General features: G+C 37.8%; 1 protein-coding gene across 7 annotated transcripts in view; it reads right to left on the bottom strand.

Moving 5' to 3' along the window:
* The window catches only part of MED12L (mediator complex subunit 12L), a 362,611-nt gene that overhangs the window by 59,812 nt on the left and 281,659 nt on the right, over nucleotides 1-21,140 (bottom strand). For 6 of the 7 annotated variants that reach the window (XR_008710707.1, XR_008710706.1, XM_055569353.1 and 3 more), the window contains 9 exons: nucleotides 14,430-14,548; nucleotides 13,655-13,798; nucleotides 12,675-12,838; nucleotides 8,972-9,103; nucleotides 4,153-4,380; nucleotides 3,417-3,558; nucleotides 1,664-1,784; nucleotides 1,184-1,285; nucleotides 367-480 (listed from right to left, as the gene is read on the bottom strand). Coding sequence is in view for 5 of the 7 variants with exons in the window: in XM_055569353.1 (XP_055425328.1) it covers nucleotides 367-480; nucleotides 1,184-1,285; nucleotides 1,664-1,784; nucleotides 3,417-3,558; nucleotides 4,153-4,380; nucleotides 8,972-9,103; nucleotides 12,675-12,838; nucleotides 13,655-13,798; nucleotides 14,430-14,548 (1,266 nt within the window). In the remaining 2 variants the exon portion in view is untranslated. The remainder of the gene's footprint in view (nucleotides 1-366; nucleotides 481-1,183; nucleotides 1,286-1,663; nucleotides 1,785-3,416; nucleotides 3,559-4,152; nucleotides 4,381-8,971; nucleotides 9,104-12,674; nucleotides 12,839-13,654; nucleotides 13,799-14,429; nucleotides 14,549-21,140) is intronic. The other variant, XM_055569354.1, reaches the window with a different exon arrangement.

Here is a 21,140-nt window from a genome sequence, read left to right on the forward strand (position 1 = left end):
ACCCAGATTTTCTTATATTCTAGTCCAGGAATATAACACGAAATGTAAACCTTTACACAGATTACCAGTTCAACAGAGTTCATCACAAAGTGTGACTTCTGCCAACAAATGAAATCCTAACAACCCTATGGGCAGCTAAAATCCCACACAAAAAAAAGTATTTAAATTCCCCCAGAATTGTAAGCAAGGGACAGACTTCTTGGAGTCCAGCTGAACATAAACTTGGAAAAAACCAACTAATTTTTCCAAGAGAATAAACAAACAAAAATGCGTTTCTAATAATTTTAACGAGAGTTAAACCTGAATAGAAATTATTTTGCCTCTGTTTCTAGTGATTAACCAAGCTCAGTGCCAGGATAATCTTACCAAGCATCATAATTGCTTTTAAGACAGCAAACACGGCTCCCACTTCAATGCTGTTGTGAGCAGCCGCTAAGAGGTGTCTGTCACAAGACGATCTTATTCCAGGGAAAGGTTTGCCTGTAAGAAAACCAACAAAGCTTTAACAGATTCATCATCATTAACCACTGTTTGTAACCATTTACAGTCAGCAGGGCCTTTCATTGTTAAGTTGTGAGCGCTTAATTGCTATTAGCTAGCTTTAATTGATGTTTCATGGATTCACTAAGAGACACTGCCAGTATCCAGTACTTTTTTTTTTTTTAATTATTAAGACAATGGCTTTGCTCTTCAGAGAGATGTATCGAAAAAAAATCAGTAGCACTTTTATCCATTTCTGCTGATGTCACACACACATTTACATAGAAATGATCTTTAGGAACAGACTGCACTAAACTCTAATCCCTAGAATTCTTTACCTATTCCCTTCACCTTAGAAAAGAATAAATGAAATAGCATTGCCCTAAGCTGCTAGAGTATGGTTCTTAACCAACAAGAGTATGTTGGAGGATCACACTGCCCACCAGCATGACTTGGCCAAGGAGCAGAAGTATTTTTATTGTTTATTAACTCCTGATGTGAGTTTCTCAATACACCCTGATATTACGTAAAAGAAAGGTGCTGACAACCTTTCTCAATAGCTGACAACCCCTTTCTTTCATCGCCTTGAAACAAGCCCACCAAAATCAGGAAGAAGATTACAGAACGGACAGCCTACTTGGTCAAGTTAAACCTAAAGCTCCAAATGAAAACATCATCAGATAGATTTCAACTGTCATCTCACCGGTTGCTTGAGGTAACAGGCAGGCCTGGGGAGCTCGAAAGAGATGAAGCAGGAGACGGCATGTCATTCTTGCCCCAGGCTCCGCATCTGCATCTCCGCAAGCTAGGAGAGGATTTTAAAAGCAAGTTTTGTAACATACTGAAGAACATATCTTCCGCATTTCCCGTAAGCTGAAGTTTCTGGAATAATTTAAATAAATGCTCCTTACGGTAAAAAGTAAAGCACTGGCTATTTCTTTTCTGAGAAACGTGAGCGCTCTCTTAAAAACAAGTACTAAAATAGCCGTTTCCAACCTTCTCCATTGAAATCAGTGTGACTTTGTTTGGAACGATTATTATAATGCGACCATCTCTACCTTGATGACGTATTACTGCACAATGCACGTCTACTCAAATTCTACCCTGTCACTCCAACTTGCGAGAGACCACAGCATCAAGACACCAATCAAATAACCAGGGCAGCTCCGGGATGCAGCCTTACCTGCAGCGAGGAGAGAGGGGAGTGCGACGTGTTGCACGACGTCCTCCAGGGAGAAACACTGTCGTGCTATCAGAATAGCAATGAAAGTAGCTAATGAATCATGGAATGAAAGGTCACTCACCTTCAAGAAAAACATTGACATGTTTTAATACCTAACACCCTTTTGAATAACATCTTAAGATTCATATCTAAGAGAACGTAGGCAATACCAATAAGATCTCAAATCCCAAAAGGAACCAGTAGAGGGAAATCACTTATGAGTATTACCCTCTAGGCTTTTTTCTATTTTTTAAGACAAAGAAAGAGGTTCACCCATATCCCAATGCTTTAAGACAATACTAAGCTATACCTGGAGTACATGTAACTGAGAAACCAAACAATAAAACAGCAAAATGAAGATATCTCTAAGTGATATAACATAAGTTAAGCCTTTTTGGCAGAGTGCAGTATAATCTGATATTGAAGGGTAAGATCATTAGAAGCAATGGAAAACAAGGAGGTTCTCCTAACTGAAAAACAAGCCTTGTGAGTGTTTTGGTGTTTCTTTCAGGAATAACTAATCTTAATTTTGTAAGATAATTAATTTTAAAAACAACTGTGAAAATTCTCACCGACTCCTAAATTTAAAGAAGAGTGAAGATGAGTGAGGGAGAAAAATGAAAGAAAGAGGAGAATCAGAGGAGAAAAAATCATTCATTCAGAGTGAAACTTCTACCTTTTACAGATCTCACAAGACTTTGGCAGAAAATAATAAGAAAAACAGCTGTAATGGTAGCCTCCACATTAAGTTGTCCGGTTAAGTCAAAAACTATGGTTAGAGATTTACAGAGAAAGAGCACAGCACCTAGAGGTTCATACTGTTAAATCCAACTTTACAGATGAGGGAACAAGCAGAGGTAAAGTGAAACAGAAACAACTGAAAGGTTAAGAACCTATGTTAAGGACAGAAATTTGGGTCTTTGCTGTCTGGAAGAGCGGGTCACAGGTATGAGTTTTACATCTGAGGTGCCCACAGGATAGAGTAGAATTGCCCATGTGGTCTTGAGACACCAGAACTAGGAAATAAAACTTTAACTGAGAGGCAGTTTTTATAATGTATATAGTTCTTCTATATATGAGATACACTAATATGTAACATGATTTACTGCAAGAAGTGATGGAAGTGACAGGCAGAAATAAAGAATCAAGATGGATTTTTAAGAAATTCACACACTGATGCAATGTGATAGCTGAGGAAACCTGTGATACTTTATAACGGACATCTCTTCAAAAACTCTCGGACACAGTCACTAAGAAAGACTGGACACCCCTACAAATCTGAGCCTGGACATCCTAATCCCATACAACAGAACCAATACTCTAAAGAGAGTTTTTCTCACCTTAAGAAAACAAACTGGCTGACTTCAGAATGCAAACTGCTTTAGTTATGTTATGCCCTGCACCATGAAGGATCCAAGGCACTTAGTGAACTATGAACAGACTACTCTGAGGAGACCACAGACATGACGTCTCAGCTAACAAAGAAGGAGACTCCTGGCATCTCCACTCTAAATTAAGCTATTTTAGTTATTTTGTGTTTTGTTTTGTTTTTTCATTTACTTATCCCTGGCAATCACACTCTGGTTTATCACTTCTACAGAGAGAGAGGAAAACAATTTATAGTATTTCAGTTAAGAGTTGAGTCAACTAAAAAAAGTTACTAATTGAATATTTAGTTGCACAGCTGAGTTTTTAAATGAAACAGAAAACTTACATCTACAGTGCAAAGAACATCATTAAAGCCCCACACGTGATTTGAAGAACAACAAAGAGCCTTCAGGACCCCCAGCCATTCTGAACTGAGAACAGTGCAGCAGGCCGTCAGCTCGGAGGAGAAATTGGCTATGTCATTAATCCTACAAAGAAGAAAAAGAACATAGGAGAAAGTAACAAAAGACAAATACTCATACAGGATAAACTCAACGAACACATAATTTCAGTATCATCGAACAGGGGACTCATTTCTTAAGATTCAAGGATATAATAAAAATCCACTTGACAAACTACCTACTAGAATACGGGACAGAAGAGAAAGGAAATGTCTTCACATGTTTTCTAATATTTAATGCTGTCAAGCAACAAACAATAACCAGTACAGATACCAATTAACATATTTTTAGTTCTGTAAACAAATCTGACCTATGAATTCATGCTTTTAAAAAACATTAAAAAAAGTAAAAAGAAGACCTAAATCCAACGTTTTCAAAATTATGTGTATTTTTCATTGGTATTTTTGTCATATATGTTTTTGAAAACGGATCAGACAACTGATAGACTGTATCTAGAGCATCTTACGTCAGATCAATAAGCCAGGTTAAGAAAAGCAGCCAGAATAGAGCTGAAGTAAACTCAGTAACAACATAAGATTTAAAAAACAAGCCAAATGTCTCAAACTAAAGATTTGAATTTCAAAGTAGCAATCATGTGTTTAATCAAAAAGCCCAGCTCACCTTCCAGCATCCTGATGACCCATACATACATTCATGAGAGTGTTGCAGACGAAGCTGTAGCGATTGGCTGCATTGTCACTAAGGATCTTGCCCAGCACTGAGTAGTTGATGCTACGGGCCGAGGGATTCTCAATAAAATCCATCATGAAGTCTGGATCCCATCGCAAGTTAGAATTTGCAGGAATCACATTGTTATATATGGTTTGCTTTACTTTTGAACAGGCACTACTGAGGTTACAAGAAGAAGAGTTAAAAGACAAAACAAAACTATAATAACTAGAAAGTGACTTCATTTAAGGACAGATTAAATGGCAGCTGTCAAGTATTCCTAGAGAAAGCTCACGTTATGGCTTCTTGATTCCAACTTTCCAATAATCAGCATTGGACACAGTGCCTAGAATGTTCTAGTTCAATAAATAAGTTACTAATTGGATAGAGGAACAAAACAAAAATAAGACATTTGGGTACTAATCTTAATTTCTAGGTCATTTCTATATTTTACATACTTTAAAAATAAAATAATCTACTAAGACGTCCAACAACTTATCTGAACAGTGAGTGTTGTAACTTAAGACTAATAAAAATGGACTGGATTACACACCAGGAATAACTTGGTGTTTCTACCCTAATCATACATCCTGTAAAACTATTCCTCTCCATTCGGGATATCCAGGGAGCTTCATGTGCCATGCCTAACTGAGAAAAAGGAGTTCACTCCCTGCCTTCAAGGAGTTTAAATTCTAGTAGGCAGATACAGATAATATACAAATACAAATTCTATGAGAGTAGAGAAACCATTATACTGTTCCTAAAAATGTATCATGCTGTGCTTCTCCGCGGTATCTAGGGTGTTTTAAGAACCTGGTTTACAATATTCAGAATTATACAGAATAATATATAGACTATTGTCTAAGTGTATAAAAGGGAATAGAAAGCATCCTCTCAAATCTTGCTCTGCAGCTACGGCTGAAGGATGACCTGATTTCAGAGCTCAGTCCCCACGTGCACTTTGCTGACCTTGCCCACTTGCTGAGGATAACAAGTCCATAAACAACATTTCACCTTCTCTATAAGAGTTCTTTTAAACAACAGAAAATCTTTTCCTTTTAAATTTCAGTAAATTTTTTTGTGATCAAGGTGACATGCCCTTGTTTTCTGCACCTATATAAATAGTAGCCAGGAATGATTTCCTCACAAATGAAAACATCTATAAACTCTTTCGGAGAAGGCACTGGCAACCCACTCTGGTACTCTTGCCTGGAAAATCCCATGGATGGAGGAGCCTGGTAGGCTGCAGTCCATGGGGTTGCAAAGAGTCAGACATGACTGAGCGACTTCACTTTCACGCTTTGGAGAAGGAAGTGGCAACCCACTCCAGTGTTCTTGCCTGGAGAATCCCAGGGACGGGGGAGCCTGGTGGGCTGCCATCTATGGGGTCGCACAGAGTCGGACACGACTGAGGGACTTAGCAGCAGCAGCAGCAGCAGCAAAGACTCTTTACCCTAAACTGTTACCACTGACAACTGCTTCCAGAAAACAGAGACTGCTCATTTCAGTGTTCACCATAATGTGACTTCAGATTTTCTCCTTCACAATCACCTCTGGGAATTTGTAAAAATTAAAAGACTTCTGGGCCTCACTGTTGGGTGTATGGAATCTGTATGCTTAAAAAAAAACACACACAAAACTGTCCCAGGTAAAACTAAGTCCCAGATATGCTTGGAAAGTACTGGGCCAAGAGGGAGGACTAAAGCCACCCACTAAATGACAGCAAATACATCTTTCTACATGCTTTTTCTTTGCAGACAATTTATATAAGAGCTTGTCAGTGGTTGCTGACAGATATAAGTTTGCAACCTGAATTCATGACCTGTTCAAAATGACAAATATTAAATAGTTCCCAGTGCTTTTATTCATTTAACTTTAAAATTGTTATTTATTTATGGCTGTGCTGGGTCTTCGTTGCTGCATGCAGGGTTGCTCTAGATGTGGCAAGCAGGGGTTACTCTCTAGGTGTGGTGTTCAGGCTTCTCATTGTGGTGGCTTTTCTTGCTACAGAGCACAAGCTCTAGGCATGTGGGCTTCAGTAGTTGTGGCTTGCATGGGCTTAGTTGCCTCACGTCATATGGAATCTTTCCTGACCAGGGACCAAACCCATGTCCACAGGATTGGAAGGTGGGTTCTTAACCCAAGTCTGTCTTTAGAAAGCAAAAGAATTCTGCTTTTCTTTCTGCATTTTCTTATGAGTCAGCCTCACTTTTCTATGGACGTCTTTCAAGTTGATGCCCTCCTGCCTCCTCTTACAATTTTCCTGAACTTTGTGGTTCATGGTGAGTCTCCACACCCTTCATTTTGAGGCTTCCTATTTCACTTATTACACTCTTTCCGGATGAGCTCTAGGTTTTAATGAAACATTAGCTGCCATCAAGGTTACTGTCAAATTCTTAACACTCTCTGTTTCAGGAGTATATGAAGTTAACAAACAAATAAAAGCTCTCATTTCCTTCTGAAACTGTATGCATCATAAAACCCTGATAGAATAATGAAGGCAACACATAGCTCAAGGCCAAAATGACTTATATTCAAATGTAGGCTTCATCGTTTATTAATTTATAATGAAGAGCAATCATTTATTGATAGGAAAAATTATTTCTACTTCCTGGGGTTGTCAGAGGATTAAAGATCTTGATGAAAACAACCCAGCAAAACCTTTGGCACACAGCAGCAGCTCAGTCATAGTGAATGTTAGCTGCTCAGTCCATGTCTGACTCTTTTTGACCTCTCAGACGGTAGCCCACCAGGCTCCTCTGTTTATGTGATTCTCCAGGCAAGAAACTGGAGTGGGTTGCCATACCCTTCTCCAGGTTATCTTCCCAATGCAGGAATCAAACCAATGTCGCCTGCACTGGCAGGCAGATTCTTTAACTCATCTGAGCCACCAGGGAAGCCTGCTCAGTCATAAGTAGACGTGATTAGTGATCTATTTCCTTCAAATATTACACTTATACACATTATAGATGATGTTTCAGATCCAATCATTAAAACTGGTTTAGTAATATATTAATAGACATCTCTCTGCATATCTAGCTTTTCTTCAACTATTTTCTTATTCCTAGACTATAAATAACACTTGACTCGTAGGTTTTCCAAGAGAATTGCCGTTTTCTTCCATGTCTTTAATTGCTAATGCTAAGCAGCCCCTCAGTTCATTGTTGGTCTCCTAAGTTTCTGCACAGCCAGTGTGCAATACTTGAGTTAACTCACTTAACATGCTTTACTACCCTGCAGGAGCATTAGCGGTCAAACACTGTGGCTTTCTTGAGAAACTTACAGGGGTGCTGCAAGAACCCAGTCATGTATGAGAAAACTCTCTGAAAACTGTAAACTGAAAGCTCTCTGCAAAGTAACAGAAGAACAAGGGGCATTGTTTTTACATTATTTCAGGGGGAAAATATTAATATTTCATAAGGGATTATTTTTTAACTTAATTCATTTCATAAAGACATACTTTCACATTTTTTTCCCCTATCAGTACCATTAAAAATATCACAGATTTTGTTTTTGGTATAGATCATTCTTTAAACAGACTTTTTTTTGCAGTGCCTACTATGAGCCAGATACTCTTCAAGGTACTGAGATAGAGCAATGAAGAAAATATAAAGCTTCTGTTCTCAAGAAGCTTATATTCTAGAAAGGAGCCAGACCATAAATAAGTGTTTAACGGAGTGGGGAGGGGGAATAATGCTAAGCTCAGAGAATGACAGAGAGTCGGGGCAGGGGCCGTCCTACATCAAAGGGGCTGATCAGGGAGGCAGAGCCCTGAATGAACTGTGGGAGTGAGCAAGTAACTGCGGGCAAGCTTTACAAGAGTGGTGACAGCCAAGTGCAAGAGCGCCAAGATGGGAGTGTGTTTAGAATATCTGGAGACCAACAGGGAGGTCCACGTGAGAGACAGAGAGAGAAGACAGAGCTGGATCCAGTAGATCCTGAAGGATTTTGAATTCTATTTTGAGTAGATAAGAAGCCACTGGTATATGTCAAGTTATTCTTGTTTCAAAAGGGTGACTTTTGAAGACATGTTGAAAATACTCTTAAGAGAATCAAGGATGCAAGCCAAGAAAGCAGTCAGAAGGAAAATGTGATGGTCCAACCAAGAGATGAGCATGGTGGGAGTGGCAAAGCAATAAAGAGTGGTCAGATTCCAGATGTACCTGGAAGACAGAGTTTCTCAGATTTACAAACAAACTGGATGCAAAGTACAAGAGAGTGAAGAAAATCATTAACTGACTGTTCTTTCCTTGCCTGATTCTAGATTCCAAATTTATTTTGTCAGCTATTACCATTTCCTTCCCTCCACCAACTTACAATTAATCATCTAAACTTCCTCAAACAACATTAAGTAAGTAAGCAAATAAGGAGTTTCCAGCACCTGTCCACCTGTTGGGGGTACAAGTGCTAAACTGCAAAGAATGACAGGGAGACAGAAAGCTATTTCAAATAGGAAGGAAAAGGAGTCAAAGAAACAAATGCAGGGAGAAAGAAGTATGCAAATGATGGGGAAACAAGTTTCTAAATGAGGTGATAGCAACTGCAAGATATACAATGTTTTCTATTCTACAAAAACTGCAATCAGAGTTAAACATGCATAGTAATTTGGAATAGGAAGTTACAGGTACAATGAAATGTAATTCAACAGGAATTCTGGCAGATACAATTAGGATTACTTCTCATTATTAAAAAGGATGACAATATTGGTTGGCCCACAAAAAAAAAAGGGGGCATAAACCTATTCTTATTCTTTTGACTTTCTTCTACCCACCTGAAGAGGTCTCCAAATTTACTTCTGAGGTGGCTGCATGACACGTAGAGGTCGTAGAGGTAGGCTAAGATGCATCTTTCGGGGGAAGAGCATTCTGAGGGGTTCACAACGTGCTTTACCACACCACACAATCTAAGGAGGAAAATACATGAGGACATGAGACACACACTTTGTCAATATATATGTTATTGCTTGAATCTTTTAGAGTGAGAATATGTCCCTGATTACTTTGAGTAAGAAAAAAAGATAGCAGACTGTTAACACTAATCTTTATAGCAAGTAAATAACTGAATAAAATATCATTTTCTATTATGATATTGAAACAGTATTTTTAAAACTTCAGAAATGCCATTAACAATAAGAAATGAAAGAAATTCCTCCATACAGAAGATGTATAGGGAGGAGTCCATCAATAAAGTTTCTGTACCAGGATATAAAAGTTTTAGTAGATAATCTCTCTTGAGTAAAAAGATTGATAAATTCAGGAAATATGCAAAGGACCCCATGTCCACTTTGTAAAGGAGCAATTTCTTCATATCAATAAGTCTGATAAGTTCAATTTTAAGACCATAAGCTGGTTCAGGCATAAACTGACAAATTCATAGTTTGAGGTCACATTCTCCTTGTTTATCCAAACTAGAAACACATTTATTTTAGTTAATCTTAATTAAGAATTCCAAACTCCTTCTTTTTGGTGATATAACACTTGCAATTCAGAAGAAACATTTACTACTCCAATTTCCCAGATCAGAAAGATGGCCTCTCAGGCCACAATTCATACAATACACAATGTCACATGACACATATAGACACACTAGCGGTCCACCCACCTATCAGAGTCAGATTCCACCACCATGCTGCATTTGATTACAGGGTTCAGGACTACTAAAACAGTGTCACATGTGACTCAAGATTATTAAAGCTGAAAGATGCTTCAGAAATCATATGATTCACCTTCTTTATCTCACAAAGAGGGCTCTGAGGCTCAGAAAGGTAATGGAATTTTCCCACAAGGCAAAGAGCTAGTTTATAGCAGATCCAAAAAGAGAACTCAGGTCTCCAGAGGCCTAGCCTAGAGCCTTCTCTGCTGTTTAGAAGATGGGAGGAAGCCTGGGATGACAAGCCTGAGAAGGACACTGAAATCACAGGCGATACCTCTGAGCACCCTTCCCAAGACCTGAGACTTGAAGGCTCACATAGACTTGGACTTGTTATTCCCACTCTGGGATCAGCAGAACCCTGACAGCTCTGTTGTTCAGCTGGCAATAGCAGAGGAAGAGCAGTGTTCCCTGAAATGGGTCTGCCATGCTGTGGGCTTTTTCTTTGTGGATGTAAATGAGAAATGCCTTTCAAAATAAGACAGAGAAGCGCCAACATCCAGAAAGAACGGTGGGACATCAGAGGTGGGACTAGCAAACCATGCAAAGAAATAAGCATGTAGCATCCCAAGGCTTGTGAATTGACAGCAGCATATGCAGACTACTGAAAATGGCTGTCAGTTACATCAAAAGTGTCCCAAAGTTAAGAAGAAAAGTAGATGATTGAATCAGTTGTTACCTATATAAACCAAAACAGCTCTAGGTATATCTTGAAAAAGCAAAGAATTATTTTGTGATTAAAGAAAACAAACATGTATTGAAAGATTGCCAGGCATTTACTCTATCAAAGTCAGTGTTCCCTCCACTTCCTAGAAGTAACATTTTACATTGAGATCCAGTATGTTTATATAAGTACAAAAAAAACCACAACCCAACCCAGAATAACAGTTTGGGGAAAAGTACTTATCTTTACTATATATGATAAAAAACAAACACAAAGTGAATATCAAACATGATTTTATAAACATTTAATAGAACACAAATTTCAAATATCAAAATAAACGATAATGACATAATTTCAAAATAAAGGGGGGAAAAAAGTACTTGTGAAAAACTATTATTTTCATTTCATGACCAATCAGGGCATTTCCATTCACAGTTTAAAAAGTATGGTGTAAATCAAACAGCATGAATGAGCTGCATGAATGATTGCTAACTGTTTCAGCAATGTGGCAGATTTATTAGCTATGAGATGCTGGGTACAACACTTCACCAGCCACTCCAATTAACAGGCCTGAGTGTCAGTTTCTTGACTTGTAAAATGGTGCTAATTATTCAACTCCACAGGGTAGTTGAGGGCTGTAAAATAGTTCTATATTTTCTGGATTCTGAGGTACCTATTTTCTTATATTTAAGAATATCAGGGATGTTTCAGATGCCACTTAGAAATAAGCTAAGTGTTTATTATCTGTGGCTTTTCTCTCATATGAAGAGAAAACTTACGGTTCATCAAGGCTAAAATATTTAACTGGCTCAACAGAGAAAAAAAATTCTGCTGACTCTGGTCACAGAGAAAAAACTGAAGAAAGAGGCCAGAATAGGAGAGACAAACTTGAAGGAAAGATTAAGAAGATATTAAATGAGGTGTCTTCAAATGATAAGATAGTATTTGTTAGGTGAGGATGGCTGCAAATAGAGAAGAGGCACAGAAATACTTATATCAAGTTCAATGTCAGCAAAAGTCTAAAAGCAAAAATTCTACTTAAGCTTAAAATCTAGTCAAAAATGTACTTCAACTTTAAAGTAAAAATGTTTCATCTTGGGAAATGCAGTTAAAGAAAAGCACATGTAGTTAAGAGACAGCCTCTTATATGAACTGAATGTAACAATAATTGGATTTACTTTGTTCTGGTTTTTTTTTTTACTTATATGGTTATTACAGAAACATCTTTAAGACTTCAAAGAATAGTTACAAATTTAAAAACCTATGTGTAGAATTAATGTGGTAGCATTTCCTCTTCCCTCCAAAAGCTGCTGTTAAATAGATGCCACTCTAGAATAGATAGATGACATGTGCTGGATTACCCAAAAAAAGCACGGTGAAACCAAAGAACTCCATGTTTGTCTTTTGAGCCCAGGAGGAAAAATGGAAGAAAAAGAAAAAGAGGTTGCCTTTCTTTTACATATACATAAAGCCCAGAGAAAGAAGTCTGCAGTGGACAAAAGAGAGCTCAGAATAAGTGTTTTGACAGCTCATTATACTTCTCTGGTCCCATTAATTTTAGCCCCTAATGGTAGTGATGTAATGACTTAGCCCAACTTCTCCAATGGTAGTAGAGAAAACCTTAGCCTACAATTCATCCAAACCGAAAAAGACTAAGAATCAAAAAGTCATTTATTCTAGATTAACTCATCAAAATTTTCCTTTAATTTATAAAAGAAATGAAATTGAAAATTAAATCTGTAAGATAGTATGTATTCAAAGCTTATTTGGAGTTGGATTCTCCAAATAGAAACTGAAATTACATGAACAAAGAAGCAACCACATATTCACCAATCATAATAATTCAGGATTCTGGTCAGCAGAGATGACAGTAACTAGGGAGAGAGAAGTAGGCAGGCAGGCTTTCTACGCTTTTATCATCGTTCTGTTAAACGCTTCCTGGAACAAGCATTCTTTAACTATGCATCTTTTTATGGAACAAGCAGTACTATTTTTCGCTTAAAGACAATATAAAACTTTATCACAAATACACATTCTGTTGTTAAATCTGTGAACAGGTTATATAGGAAGCCCTTTGTTCTTTCAAACTTTATATTAAGTTATTATTTCAAAATAAAGCTTCTTAAAAAAAGCCACATTACACATTTTAGGATATACCAACCCTTCAAACACCTGGGCTGTCTGATCGGGATTCAGGATCAGACAACTGTGGTAACGCCTGAGAACAGCCACGATGCAGACACACAGTCCTGTCGTGTAACTTCCTGCCAGGCTGGAGGATTTCAGGAGCAGTTCTGCCTCCACAACACTCAGTTCATTCAGGAGCTGCAAAAGGCAAAAAGATCGAATAAACATGTAGCTGCCAGAACAAATAGGAAAAAACATTAATTTTTACACACTCTGGATATACTGAGTCATCCTAAAACTGCTTGATCTCCTTTCTTGTTCTGCTGCAGGATTATATACATATAAAGCCACCACTGCAGTATCTCAGGCAATTAAATGGCTTACTTTTAATCCTTTATCAAAATTATACTTTTCCTTCTGCCTGGGCATCATGGTCCATGCCATCAAGAGGGATTCAATACTGAAATAGTTGCCAAAATTGTATGGTGGTCCAAAGTTCTGGACTGGATAATTTCAGGAAAAAACACCCCTAGCCTCTTGATTTTTTTCCATTTACACATCATTTTCAATAAATGGAAATTATTCATCAGAATTTTCTTATTATTAACAAAGCTAACACCTCCAACAGAATAAGTAAAAGATATGTTTTATTTCTATTCACTAACAACATATACTAACAAAAGAACTCAAGTATGTGTACACGAAAAATAGTGGAACAAATCAATGTTTCATATTTTTTGCTCTTAAATATACTCTATTATAAACAGCAAACAAATTTTCACCTTTCCCTAAGCAAAACAAAAGACAAATAAGAAATACAGTCAAAACTCTCACGTTTTTTACTATTATATTTTAACACCAATTATATTTAGTTGAAAATTATGGACATAGCTGCTAGTTAGATACTGTTGACTCAGAATGTCTCAGCTGTACAGAACTGCACGGGGTGGCTCACTGTAAACTGGACGATGCCTGGTAGGTTTGCTTTGCTAAAAGGCAGGATGCCTTTGATACCTGTATTGCGAAGTCAATGAGTCCATTAATATTTAGTGCTGGCTCCATGAGATCAAAGATGAGCTGAATGTGGTGAGCCAATGGGAGATGGTATGATGTTCCTGATGCAAAGCTTGTGATTTGTTCTAGCACATTGTTAGAAATCTATGTGAAAAAAGTGAAAGTAATTAGAAGACCAATATTCCAAATACCTTTTATGTATTATTTTAATTTTGGGAGGTAAGAAATGTGAATTTATACATGATTCCACTTAGAAGTTGAAACATATTTTTACAGAAAAGAAAATTAGTACAAATCAAATAATATCCTTAAAACAAATATAATCTGAAGAAATAAGACAAGTTGTCATTACGATTTTGACCTAAGTCTCCTAACGGTAGAACTATAAATGCTTAGTTAATTTCCAGATATCCCTTTGACTACCTATGGATTTGGTTTCTTCCCAATTGCAAAGTACTTTGTTTCAGTCATCAACAGACTTCTCCCTTATCAATCAGCAATGTAGGACACAAAATGTAACAAGGTAAGTATTACATTAGAGATTACTTTATGCAGTGCTGATTGTTATCACAAGGCAAAAGTATTTCTGGATAAAAATGAATCCTCTGAGAAAAGTAAACTGACACTTGAGACTGAACTACTCGACAGTTTTAAGACACCGCCAAATAGATTTTAAAAATGCATTTATAAAACAAGGAAGGCTGAAGACACATACTGCACGGAAGAGATTTAAGGAACTATCCCAGCTCCGTAATAAATCAGCTTTAATGGCTACCTGAGATGTCACTTGATGCTGATCAAAATATGAAAGGAGTTGAAGTTTTGTGAACACAGTCTCCAGGGTTGGAAATGCTTCCTGTTTGTTCTTCCTGGCTTTCTGTCCTTCATCTCCAACTAAATAAACAAATAGTAGATACATTATTTTTCATTTAATTGAAGCTCTTGACCTTTTTCAGAGATACTTTTTTTACTGAACTATAACACACATACGGAAAAGGGTACAGACTCACTGAATTTCTACAAAAGAAATTAATTCATGTAATGAAACTCAAGTAACAAAATCACATACCAAAACCCTAAAAGCCCTCTCAGGTTCCCTGCAGTCACTTCCCTGCCCCAGAGAACCAACAGCCTGCCCTCTAATGGCTCAGATTAGTGTTGCTCACTTTATACAAATGGAATCATATGATATATATTTTTGTATCTGTCATCTTTCACTCAGTAGTATTCTTCTGAGATTGATCCACATTGATGAGGTAATTCTAATTATTTTCTAAACATTAACCATTCTCATTTATGTAATATACTTAAATTTTGGCTATTAATGAGAAATGATAGTTGCTCAGTCGTGTTTGACTCTTTGCAACCGCAGCCCTAGCCCCACCAAGCTTTTCTCTCCATGTAATTCTCCAGATAAGAATACTGGATGAGTTGCCATCCCCTTCTCCAGGATTAATGAGAAATCCCTCCTTAAATATTTCTTACTCACTGACTTTTAAAATATGATATCAACATTGAATGGGGAAAAAAATCACCCAGGCTCAAGTGAATATAACAGAAAACTCCATTGCCATCTTGTTAGGAGACTGTCTAACAATTTAGTGTGTAAAAAGGGAAATCTACACAATTCTTAACTTTTTAGGGGACAGGAAAGAACTAAATCTGTCCACATTACTAGAAAAGTGCTAACTTTATCAATTTAACATAGAGAAGTTTGGAAAAAATAAAAGTAAGAAATACTATGAACATTGCTTATTCCAGAAGAGCTCTTGTAATTGACAGCTCTGAGGATAAGATCCAGAAATAATTAGGTCCTATTTTAAAATATTTTTTAATATATGTACTTACAAACACAAATCTAAAACCAAGAAAATGCTGTACTGTATGATCTCAAGGTTCTCTTCCAAAACAAAAGCCTCCTCACACATCATCTTACATGGGAAAGTTTAATTTCAGGGAACAAAGGTTGTTTTACAGATTTTTGTATTTAAGAAATATTACACTAAACTAAACCACTACACCATTCAGGTATGACCTAAATCAAATCCCTTATGACTATACAGTGGAAGTGAGAAACAGATTTAAGGGCCTAGATCTGACAGACAGAGGGCCTGATGAACTATGGACGGAGGCTCATGACATTGTACAGGAGACAGGAATCAAAACCATCAAGAAAAAGACTATCAAGACCCAATAAAAAAGAACTGCAAAAAAGCAAAATGGCTGTCTGAGGAGGCCTTACAACTAGCTGTGAAAAGAAGGGAAGTGAAAAGCAAAGGAGAAAAGGAAAGATATACCCATTTGAATGCAGGGTTCCAAAGAATAGCAAGAAGAGATAAGAAAGCCTTACTCAGCGATCAACGCAAAGAAATAGAGGAAAACAATAGAATGGGAAAGACTAGAAATCTCTTCAAGAAAATTAGAGATACCAAGGGAACATTTCATGCAAAGATGGGCTCAATAAAGGACAGAAATCGTATGGACCTAACAGAAGCAGAAGCTATTAAGAAGAGGCGGCACGAATACACAGAAGAACTGTACAAAAATGAACTTCACAACCCAGATAATCACGAAGGTGTGATCATTCACCTAGAGCCAGACATTCTGGAATGTGCAGTCAAGTGGGCCTTAGGAAGCATCACTACAAACAAAGATAGTGGAGGTGATGGAATTCTAGTGGAGCTATTTCAAAACCTGGAAGATGATGCTGTGAAAGTGCTGCACTCAATATACCAGCAAATTTGGAAAACTCAGCAGTGGCCACAGGACTGGAAAGGGTCAGTTTTCATTACAATCCCAAAGAAAGGCAATGCCAAAGAATGCTCAAACTACTGCACAATTGCTCTCATCTCACACGCTAGTAGAGTAATGCTCAAAATTCTCCAAGCCAGGCTTCGGCAATATGTGAACCGTGAACTTCCAAATGTTCAAGCTGGTTTTAGAAAAGGCAGAGGAACCAGAGATCAAATTGCCAGCATCTGCTGGATCATGGAAAAAGCAAGAGAGTTCCAGAAAAACATCTATTTCTGCTTTATTGACTATGCCAAAGCCTTTGACTGTGTGGATCACAATAAACTGTGGAAAATTCTGAAAGAGACGGGAATACCAGACCACCTAACCTGTCTCTTGAGAAACCTGTATGCAGGTCAGGAAGCAACAGTTAGAACTGGACATGGAACAACAGACTAGTTCCAAATAGGAAAAGGAGTACGTCAAGGCTGTATATTGTCACCCTGCTTTTTTAACTTCTATGCAGAGTACATCATGAGAAACGCTGGGCTGGAGGAAGCACAAGCTAGAATCAAGATTTCTGGGAGAAATATTAATGACCTCAGATATGCAGATGACACCACCCTTATGGCAGAATGTGAAGAAGAACTAAAGAGCCTCTTGATGAAGGTGAAAGAGGAGAGTGAAAAAGTTGGCTTAAAGCTCAGCATTCAGAAAACTAAGATCATGGCATACGGTCCCATCACTTCGTGGCAAATAGACGGGGAAACAGTGGAAACAGTGGCTGACTTTATTTTGGGGGGCTCCAAAATCACTGCAGATGGTGACTGTAGCCATGAAATTAGAAGACGCTTACTCCTTCAAGGAAAGTTATGACCAACCTAGACAGCATATTAAAAAGCAGAGACATTACTTTGTCAAGAAAGGTCTGTCTAGTCAAGGTTATGGTTTTTCCAGTGGTCATGTATGGATGTGAGAGTTGAACTATGAAGAAAGCTGAGTGCCGAAGAATTGATGCTTTTGAACTGTGGTGTTGGAGAAGACTCTTCAGAGTCCCTTGGACTGCAAGGAGATCCAACCAGTCCATCCTAAAGGAGATCAGTCCTGGGTGTTCATTGGTAGGACTGATGTTAAAGACGAAACTCCAATACTTTGGCCACCTGATGCGAAGAGCTGACTCATTTGAAAAGACCCTGATGCTAGGAAAGATTGAGGGCAGGAGGAGAAGGGGACGACAGAGGATGAGATGGTTGGATGGCATCACCGACTCAATGGACATGGGTTTGGGTGGACTCTGGGAGTTGGTAATGGACAGGGAGGCCTGGCGTGCTGTGGTTCATGGGGTCACAAAGAGTCAGACACAACTGAGTGGCTGAACTGAACGGAAACAGCTTGCTAATGGCAAATGTAATAGCAAATGTTTTACAAAACAACATTAGGAAGAAAGGAGATTTCTCTTTCAACAACAAGCAAGTATGGTTTAGGGGCAAAAGACAAGCAAAACACCAGGCTGTTTTATTTCCTAAAACAAATAAACAGAGAATCAAAATGTGCTGAGTAAAATAAGGTACAAGATTATGTGTAACTTTTGCCAAATGACACCAAATATAATGCAAAGAATAAGAACAAAGAAGTTCATGAAACCTACTAGTTTTTCAATATCTATTCTCAAAGGTACAAATTAAGTGTGATATTTTGCCTTCAATATAACTGCTCACAAGTCATAAGTGTGTTTAAAATATTCAAGTTTTGAATTTTCCACTTACTAACATCACTGATCCAAGACTGAAAGCTTACACCACTAGTCTTGGATACCATGAGCTTTGGAAGTGAAGTTAATGTATTTTTTCAGTCTTTCTTGGTACCAAAACCAAGTGTGTCATCAAAAAAAGTAACAGAATTGAGGATGAAGACCCAGTATGAGAACTCAAAAAAGCCTCTTTATTGGTTTGTCTATATTAATAGGCTCTATTTACTTACACATAGCCAAGTGAAAGAAAAATTTAAGAAATTACTGTTGGTTCTCAAAGGAATATTTTAATGACGTTTACATAAGCAATAATATAATAGCAATTCATAGATTTTCATCTGTTTTATGTTCATTTGCTTTCAAAATATATATTATTGCTCTTCTGTGGCTTTATTTTGGTTTTCCATTTTTTAAAACAACTCTAATCCTGGTGCTCACTTTAGCAGCACATATACTGAATCTCTAATCTTACAAGTTTGGGCTTTTGTTGTTATGATAAACTTCATTAGTGGTTTGCAAATTCATACCCAAAGATGACCTGTGAATGTAAATGTAGAATGAGACTTGCCTATTTCGACTTGAAATGTCATTTCAACATTAGATTATGAATCCACCCCACCCTCCCAGGCAAAGTCTGGTTGATCCGAGAGCATACCTAGTAAGTTCCTCAAAGTCACGTTTCTATTTGTAACCAGAAATCAAACACATGCTAACACTACCTGTTTTCTGGTCTCACCAGCATATCAATGCTAGTGTTTACATAGTGACAAACTTAAGACTTCTTAGCAGCAGGCAGTTCGCTATCCCAAATTAACAAACATATTTCTGATTGATGAGGAGTTTTATTTAGAATGTGGGAAAGAAAAAAATCCCCAATGAAGATGCCCCTCTCCTCAGCGGTGCCTCTAGTACCGGAATATCTCAAAAATTAGCGTGAAGAACAATGATCTCCTGGTGAGTTCACAAGCAAGAACTGACTATTTAAGAGACTAATCCAAAGATAGGACAGACGATAGCCGAACATTTTAAAAAAACTCTTTGTAAAGAAAGGAAGTGGACTCAGCAGAAAAGGACACCACAGTGCTTCCTTCCTTGTCTTACCCCTCAGCCTTCCAACACCAAACATTCCACAGGATCTGAAAAGACTTGCTAAAATTAATTTAGGAAAAGCATGTATTACTGAACCTCCTAAAGAGAAAGTGTCCATCCCATTCCCAAATATACAAAAAAGTAGTTTCGGATACATTTTGCCAGCCAGCTGCTGAGCTTCGAAATTCAGACTATTTCCTCTTTTCTTTAATACAGAAAACAGAAAAATAGCAGATCGACAGTTTTTTTAGAGCAGTTCTTCCCCCTCCTCACAATCTCGATATGGCAACAGGTTTCATTTCCCTTCCACCACCTCATGGAGCCCCTACAGCACTAGCTCCTTATGTGGCCACAGAAGAGACTTGGGGAATCTCATGTAAATAACACAAAGGCAGCTGTCCCATTGAGTTCTAATACATCAGATGCCCAAAACACACTTTAAGACTGAAAAACATGCCACCCTCCTACCTTGTTTCTGCATCTGCACCCTTAATGATGGAGAGGAAAGAGAGCTATTTGCTTTGGTTATATCTAAATTTTCTGTAGGAAAGATCTACTGTGGACAAGCCTCAGTATTTCCTTCAGTTAAAGTCCTAAGACTGGGTCCTCTGGGAAAAGGTTCATAAAACAGTATTTATTTTGTAGTGAACAACAAAGTCGAATTCCTAGAGGTGGTTTATGCCATGTGTAGGAAGTGTGCTATTTTCATAGGGAAAGTCCAAACTTTTTCCCCAGTGTATTACCTAAGTAAAAGAGAAATAAACACCACTGGTGGTAGTGGAGTATACAAAATGATATCACATTTTAAATCATGTGACTATCTAATAAAATAAACTTGGGAAAGGGTAATTAGGCCAATGTGAACCGGATAATTACAAAATTCCAATTGTGCAATAAGGTGACATAATACAAAGGCATAACTTCACTGTAGAAACTATGTAAAAACATTGAGGAAAGAGCATTCCAAGTAAAGTCATTATGAAGCAAAGACTCCATTTTATTCTTAACAGAAATTGCTTGGAGATGCAAGTAGCCTCCACTACCTATTGCACCTATTCTTCTGAATAACATAAGAAAAGATCAGTCACTGCACTGTCACGAATTTAAATCATCATGTAAAAATGATGAGGCTTCCCTGGTGGCTCAGTGGTGAGAATACGCCTGCCAATGCAGGAGATGTGGGTTCTATCCCTGGGTCAGGAAGACCCCCCCTTGAAGAAGGACATGTCAACCTATTCAGTATTCTTGCCTGGAAAATCCCATAGACAAAAAAGCCTCATGGGCTAAAGTCCTTGGGGTTGCCAAGAGTCTGACACAACTGAGTGATTAAACAACAACAAAAATATGATGAGCCAACTGCAAGCTTGAGAAAAGGATGGAATTAGGGGAACAGACCTCTTCCAGACTAAGGGTTTTCCATTTTTTAATACTTTATCACATATGCATAGTTACTCAGTCATGTCCAGCTTTTTGTGACCTTTTGATTGTAGCCCGCCAGGCTCCTCTGTCCATGGGATTTTTCAGGCAAAAATATTGGAGTGGTTGCCATTTCCTTCTCCAGGGGATCTTTCCAACACAGAGACTGAACCCACATATCCTGTGTCTCCTGCATTGCAGGAGGATTCTTCACCTTCAGAGCCATCAGGTAAGTTCTTTTAATACTTTATATATGACTATTGCAGAAAATTTGGGAAATATGAAAAAAAAGAGGAGCAAGTAAAAATTACCTCTGTCTATCCATGGAAGGCACCATTTTAAATGGTGCCTATAAATAAATGGAATATATAACTATAAATGGAATCAAGGCCTTAAAATTTCAATGTGCTTATTCATATTTCAATGTAACAGTCATTTGGGGGAGGAAACACTGCTGACCATGCCACGTATGACTTTGATAAAGACCGCTAAGGCAGAAGA

This window comes from Bubalus kerabau, chromosome 2 (genome assembly GCF_029407905.1).
Source record: "Bubalus kerabau isolate K-KA32 ecotype Philippines breed swamp buffalo chromosome 2, PCC_UOA_SB_1v2, whole genome shotgun sequence".
Taxonomy (NCBI): Eukaryota; Metazoa; Chordata; class Mammalia; order Artiodactyla; family Bovidae; genus Bubalus; species Bubalus kerabau.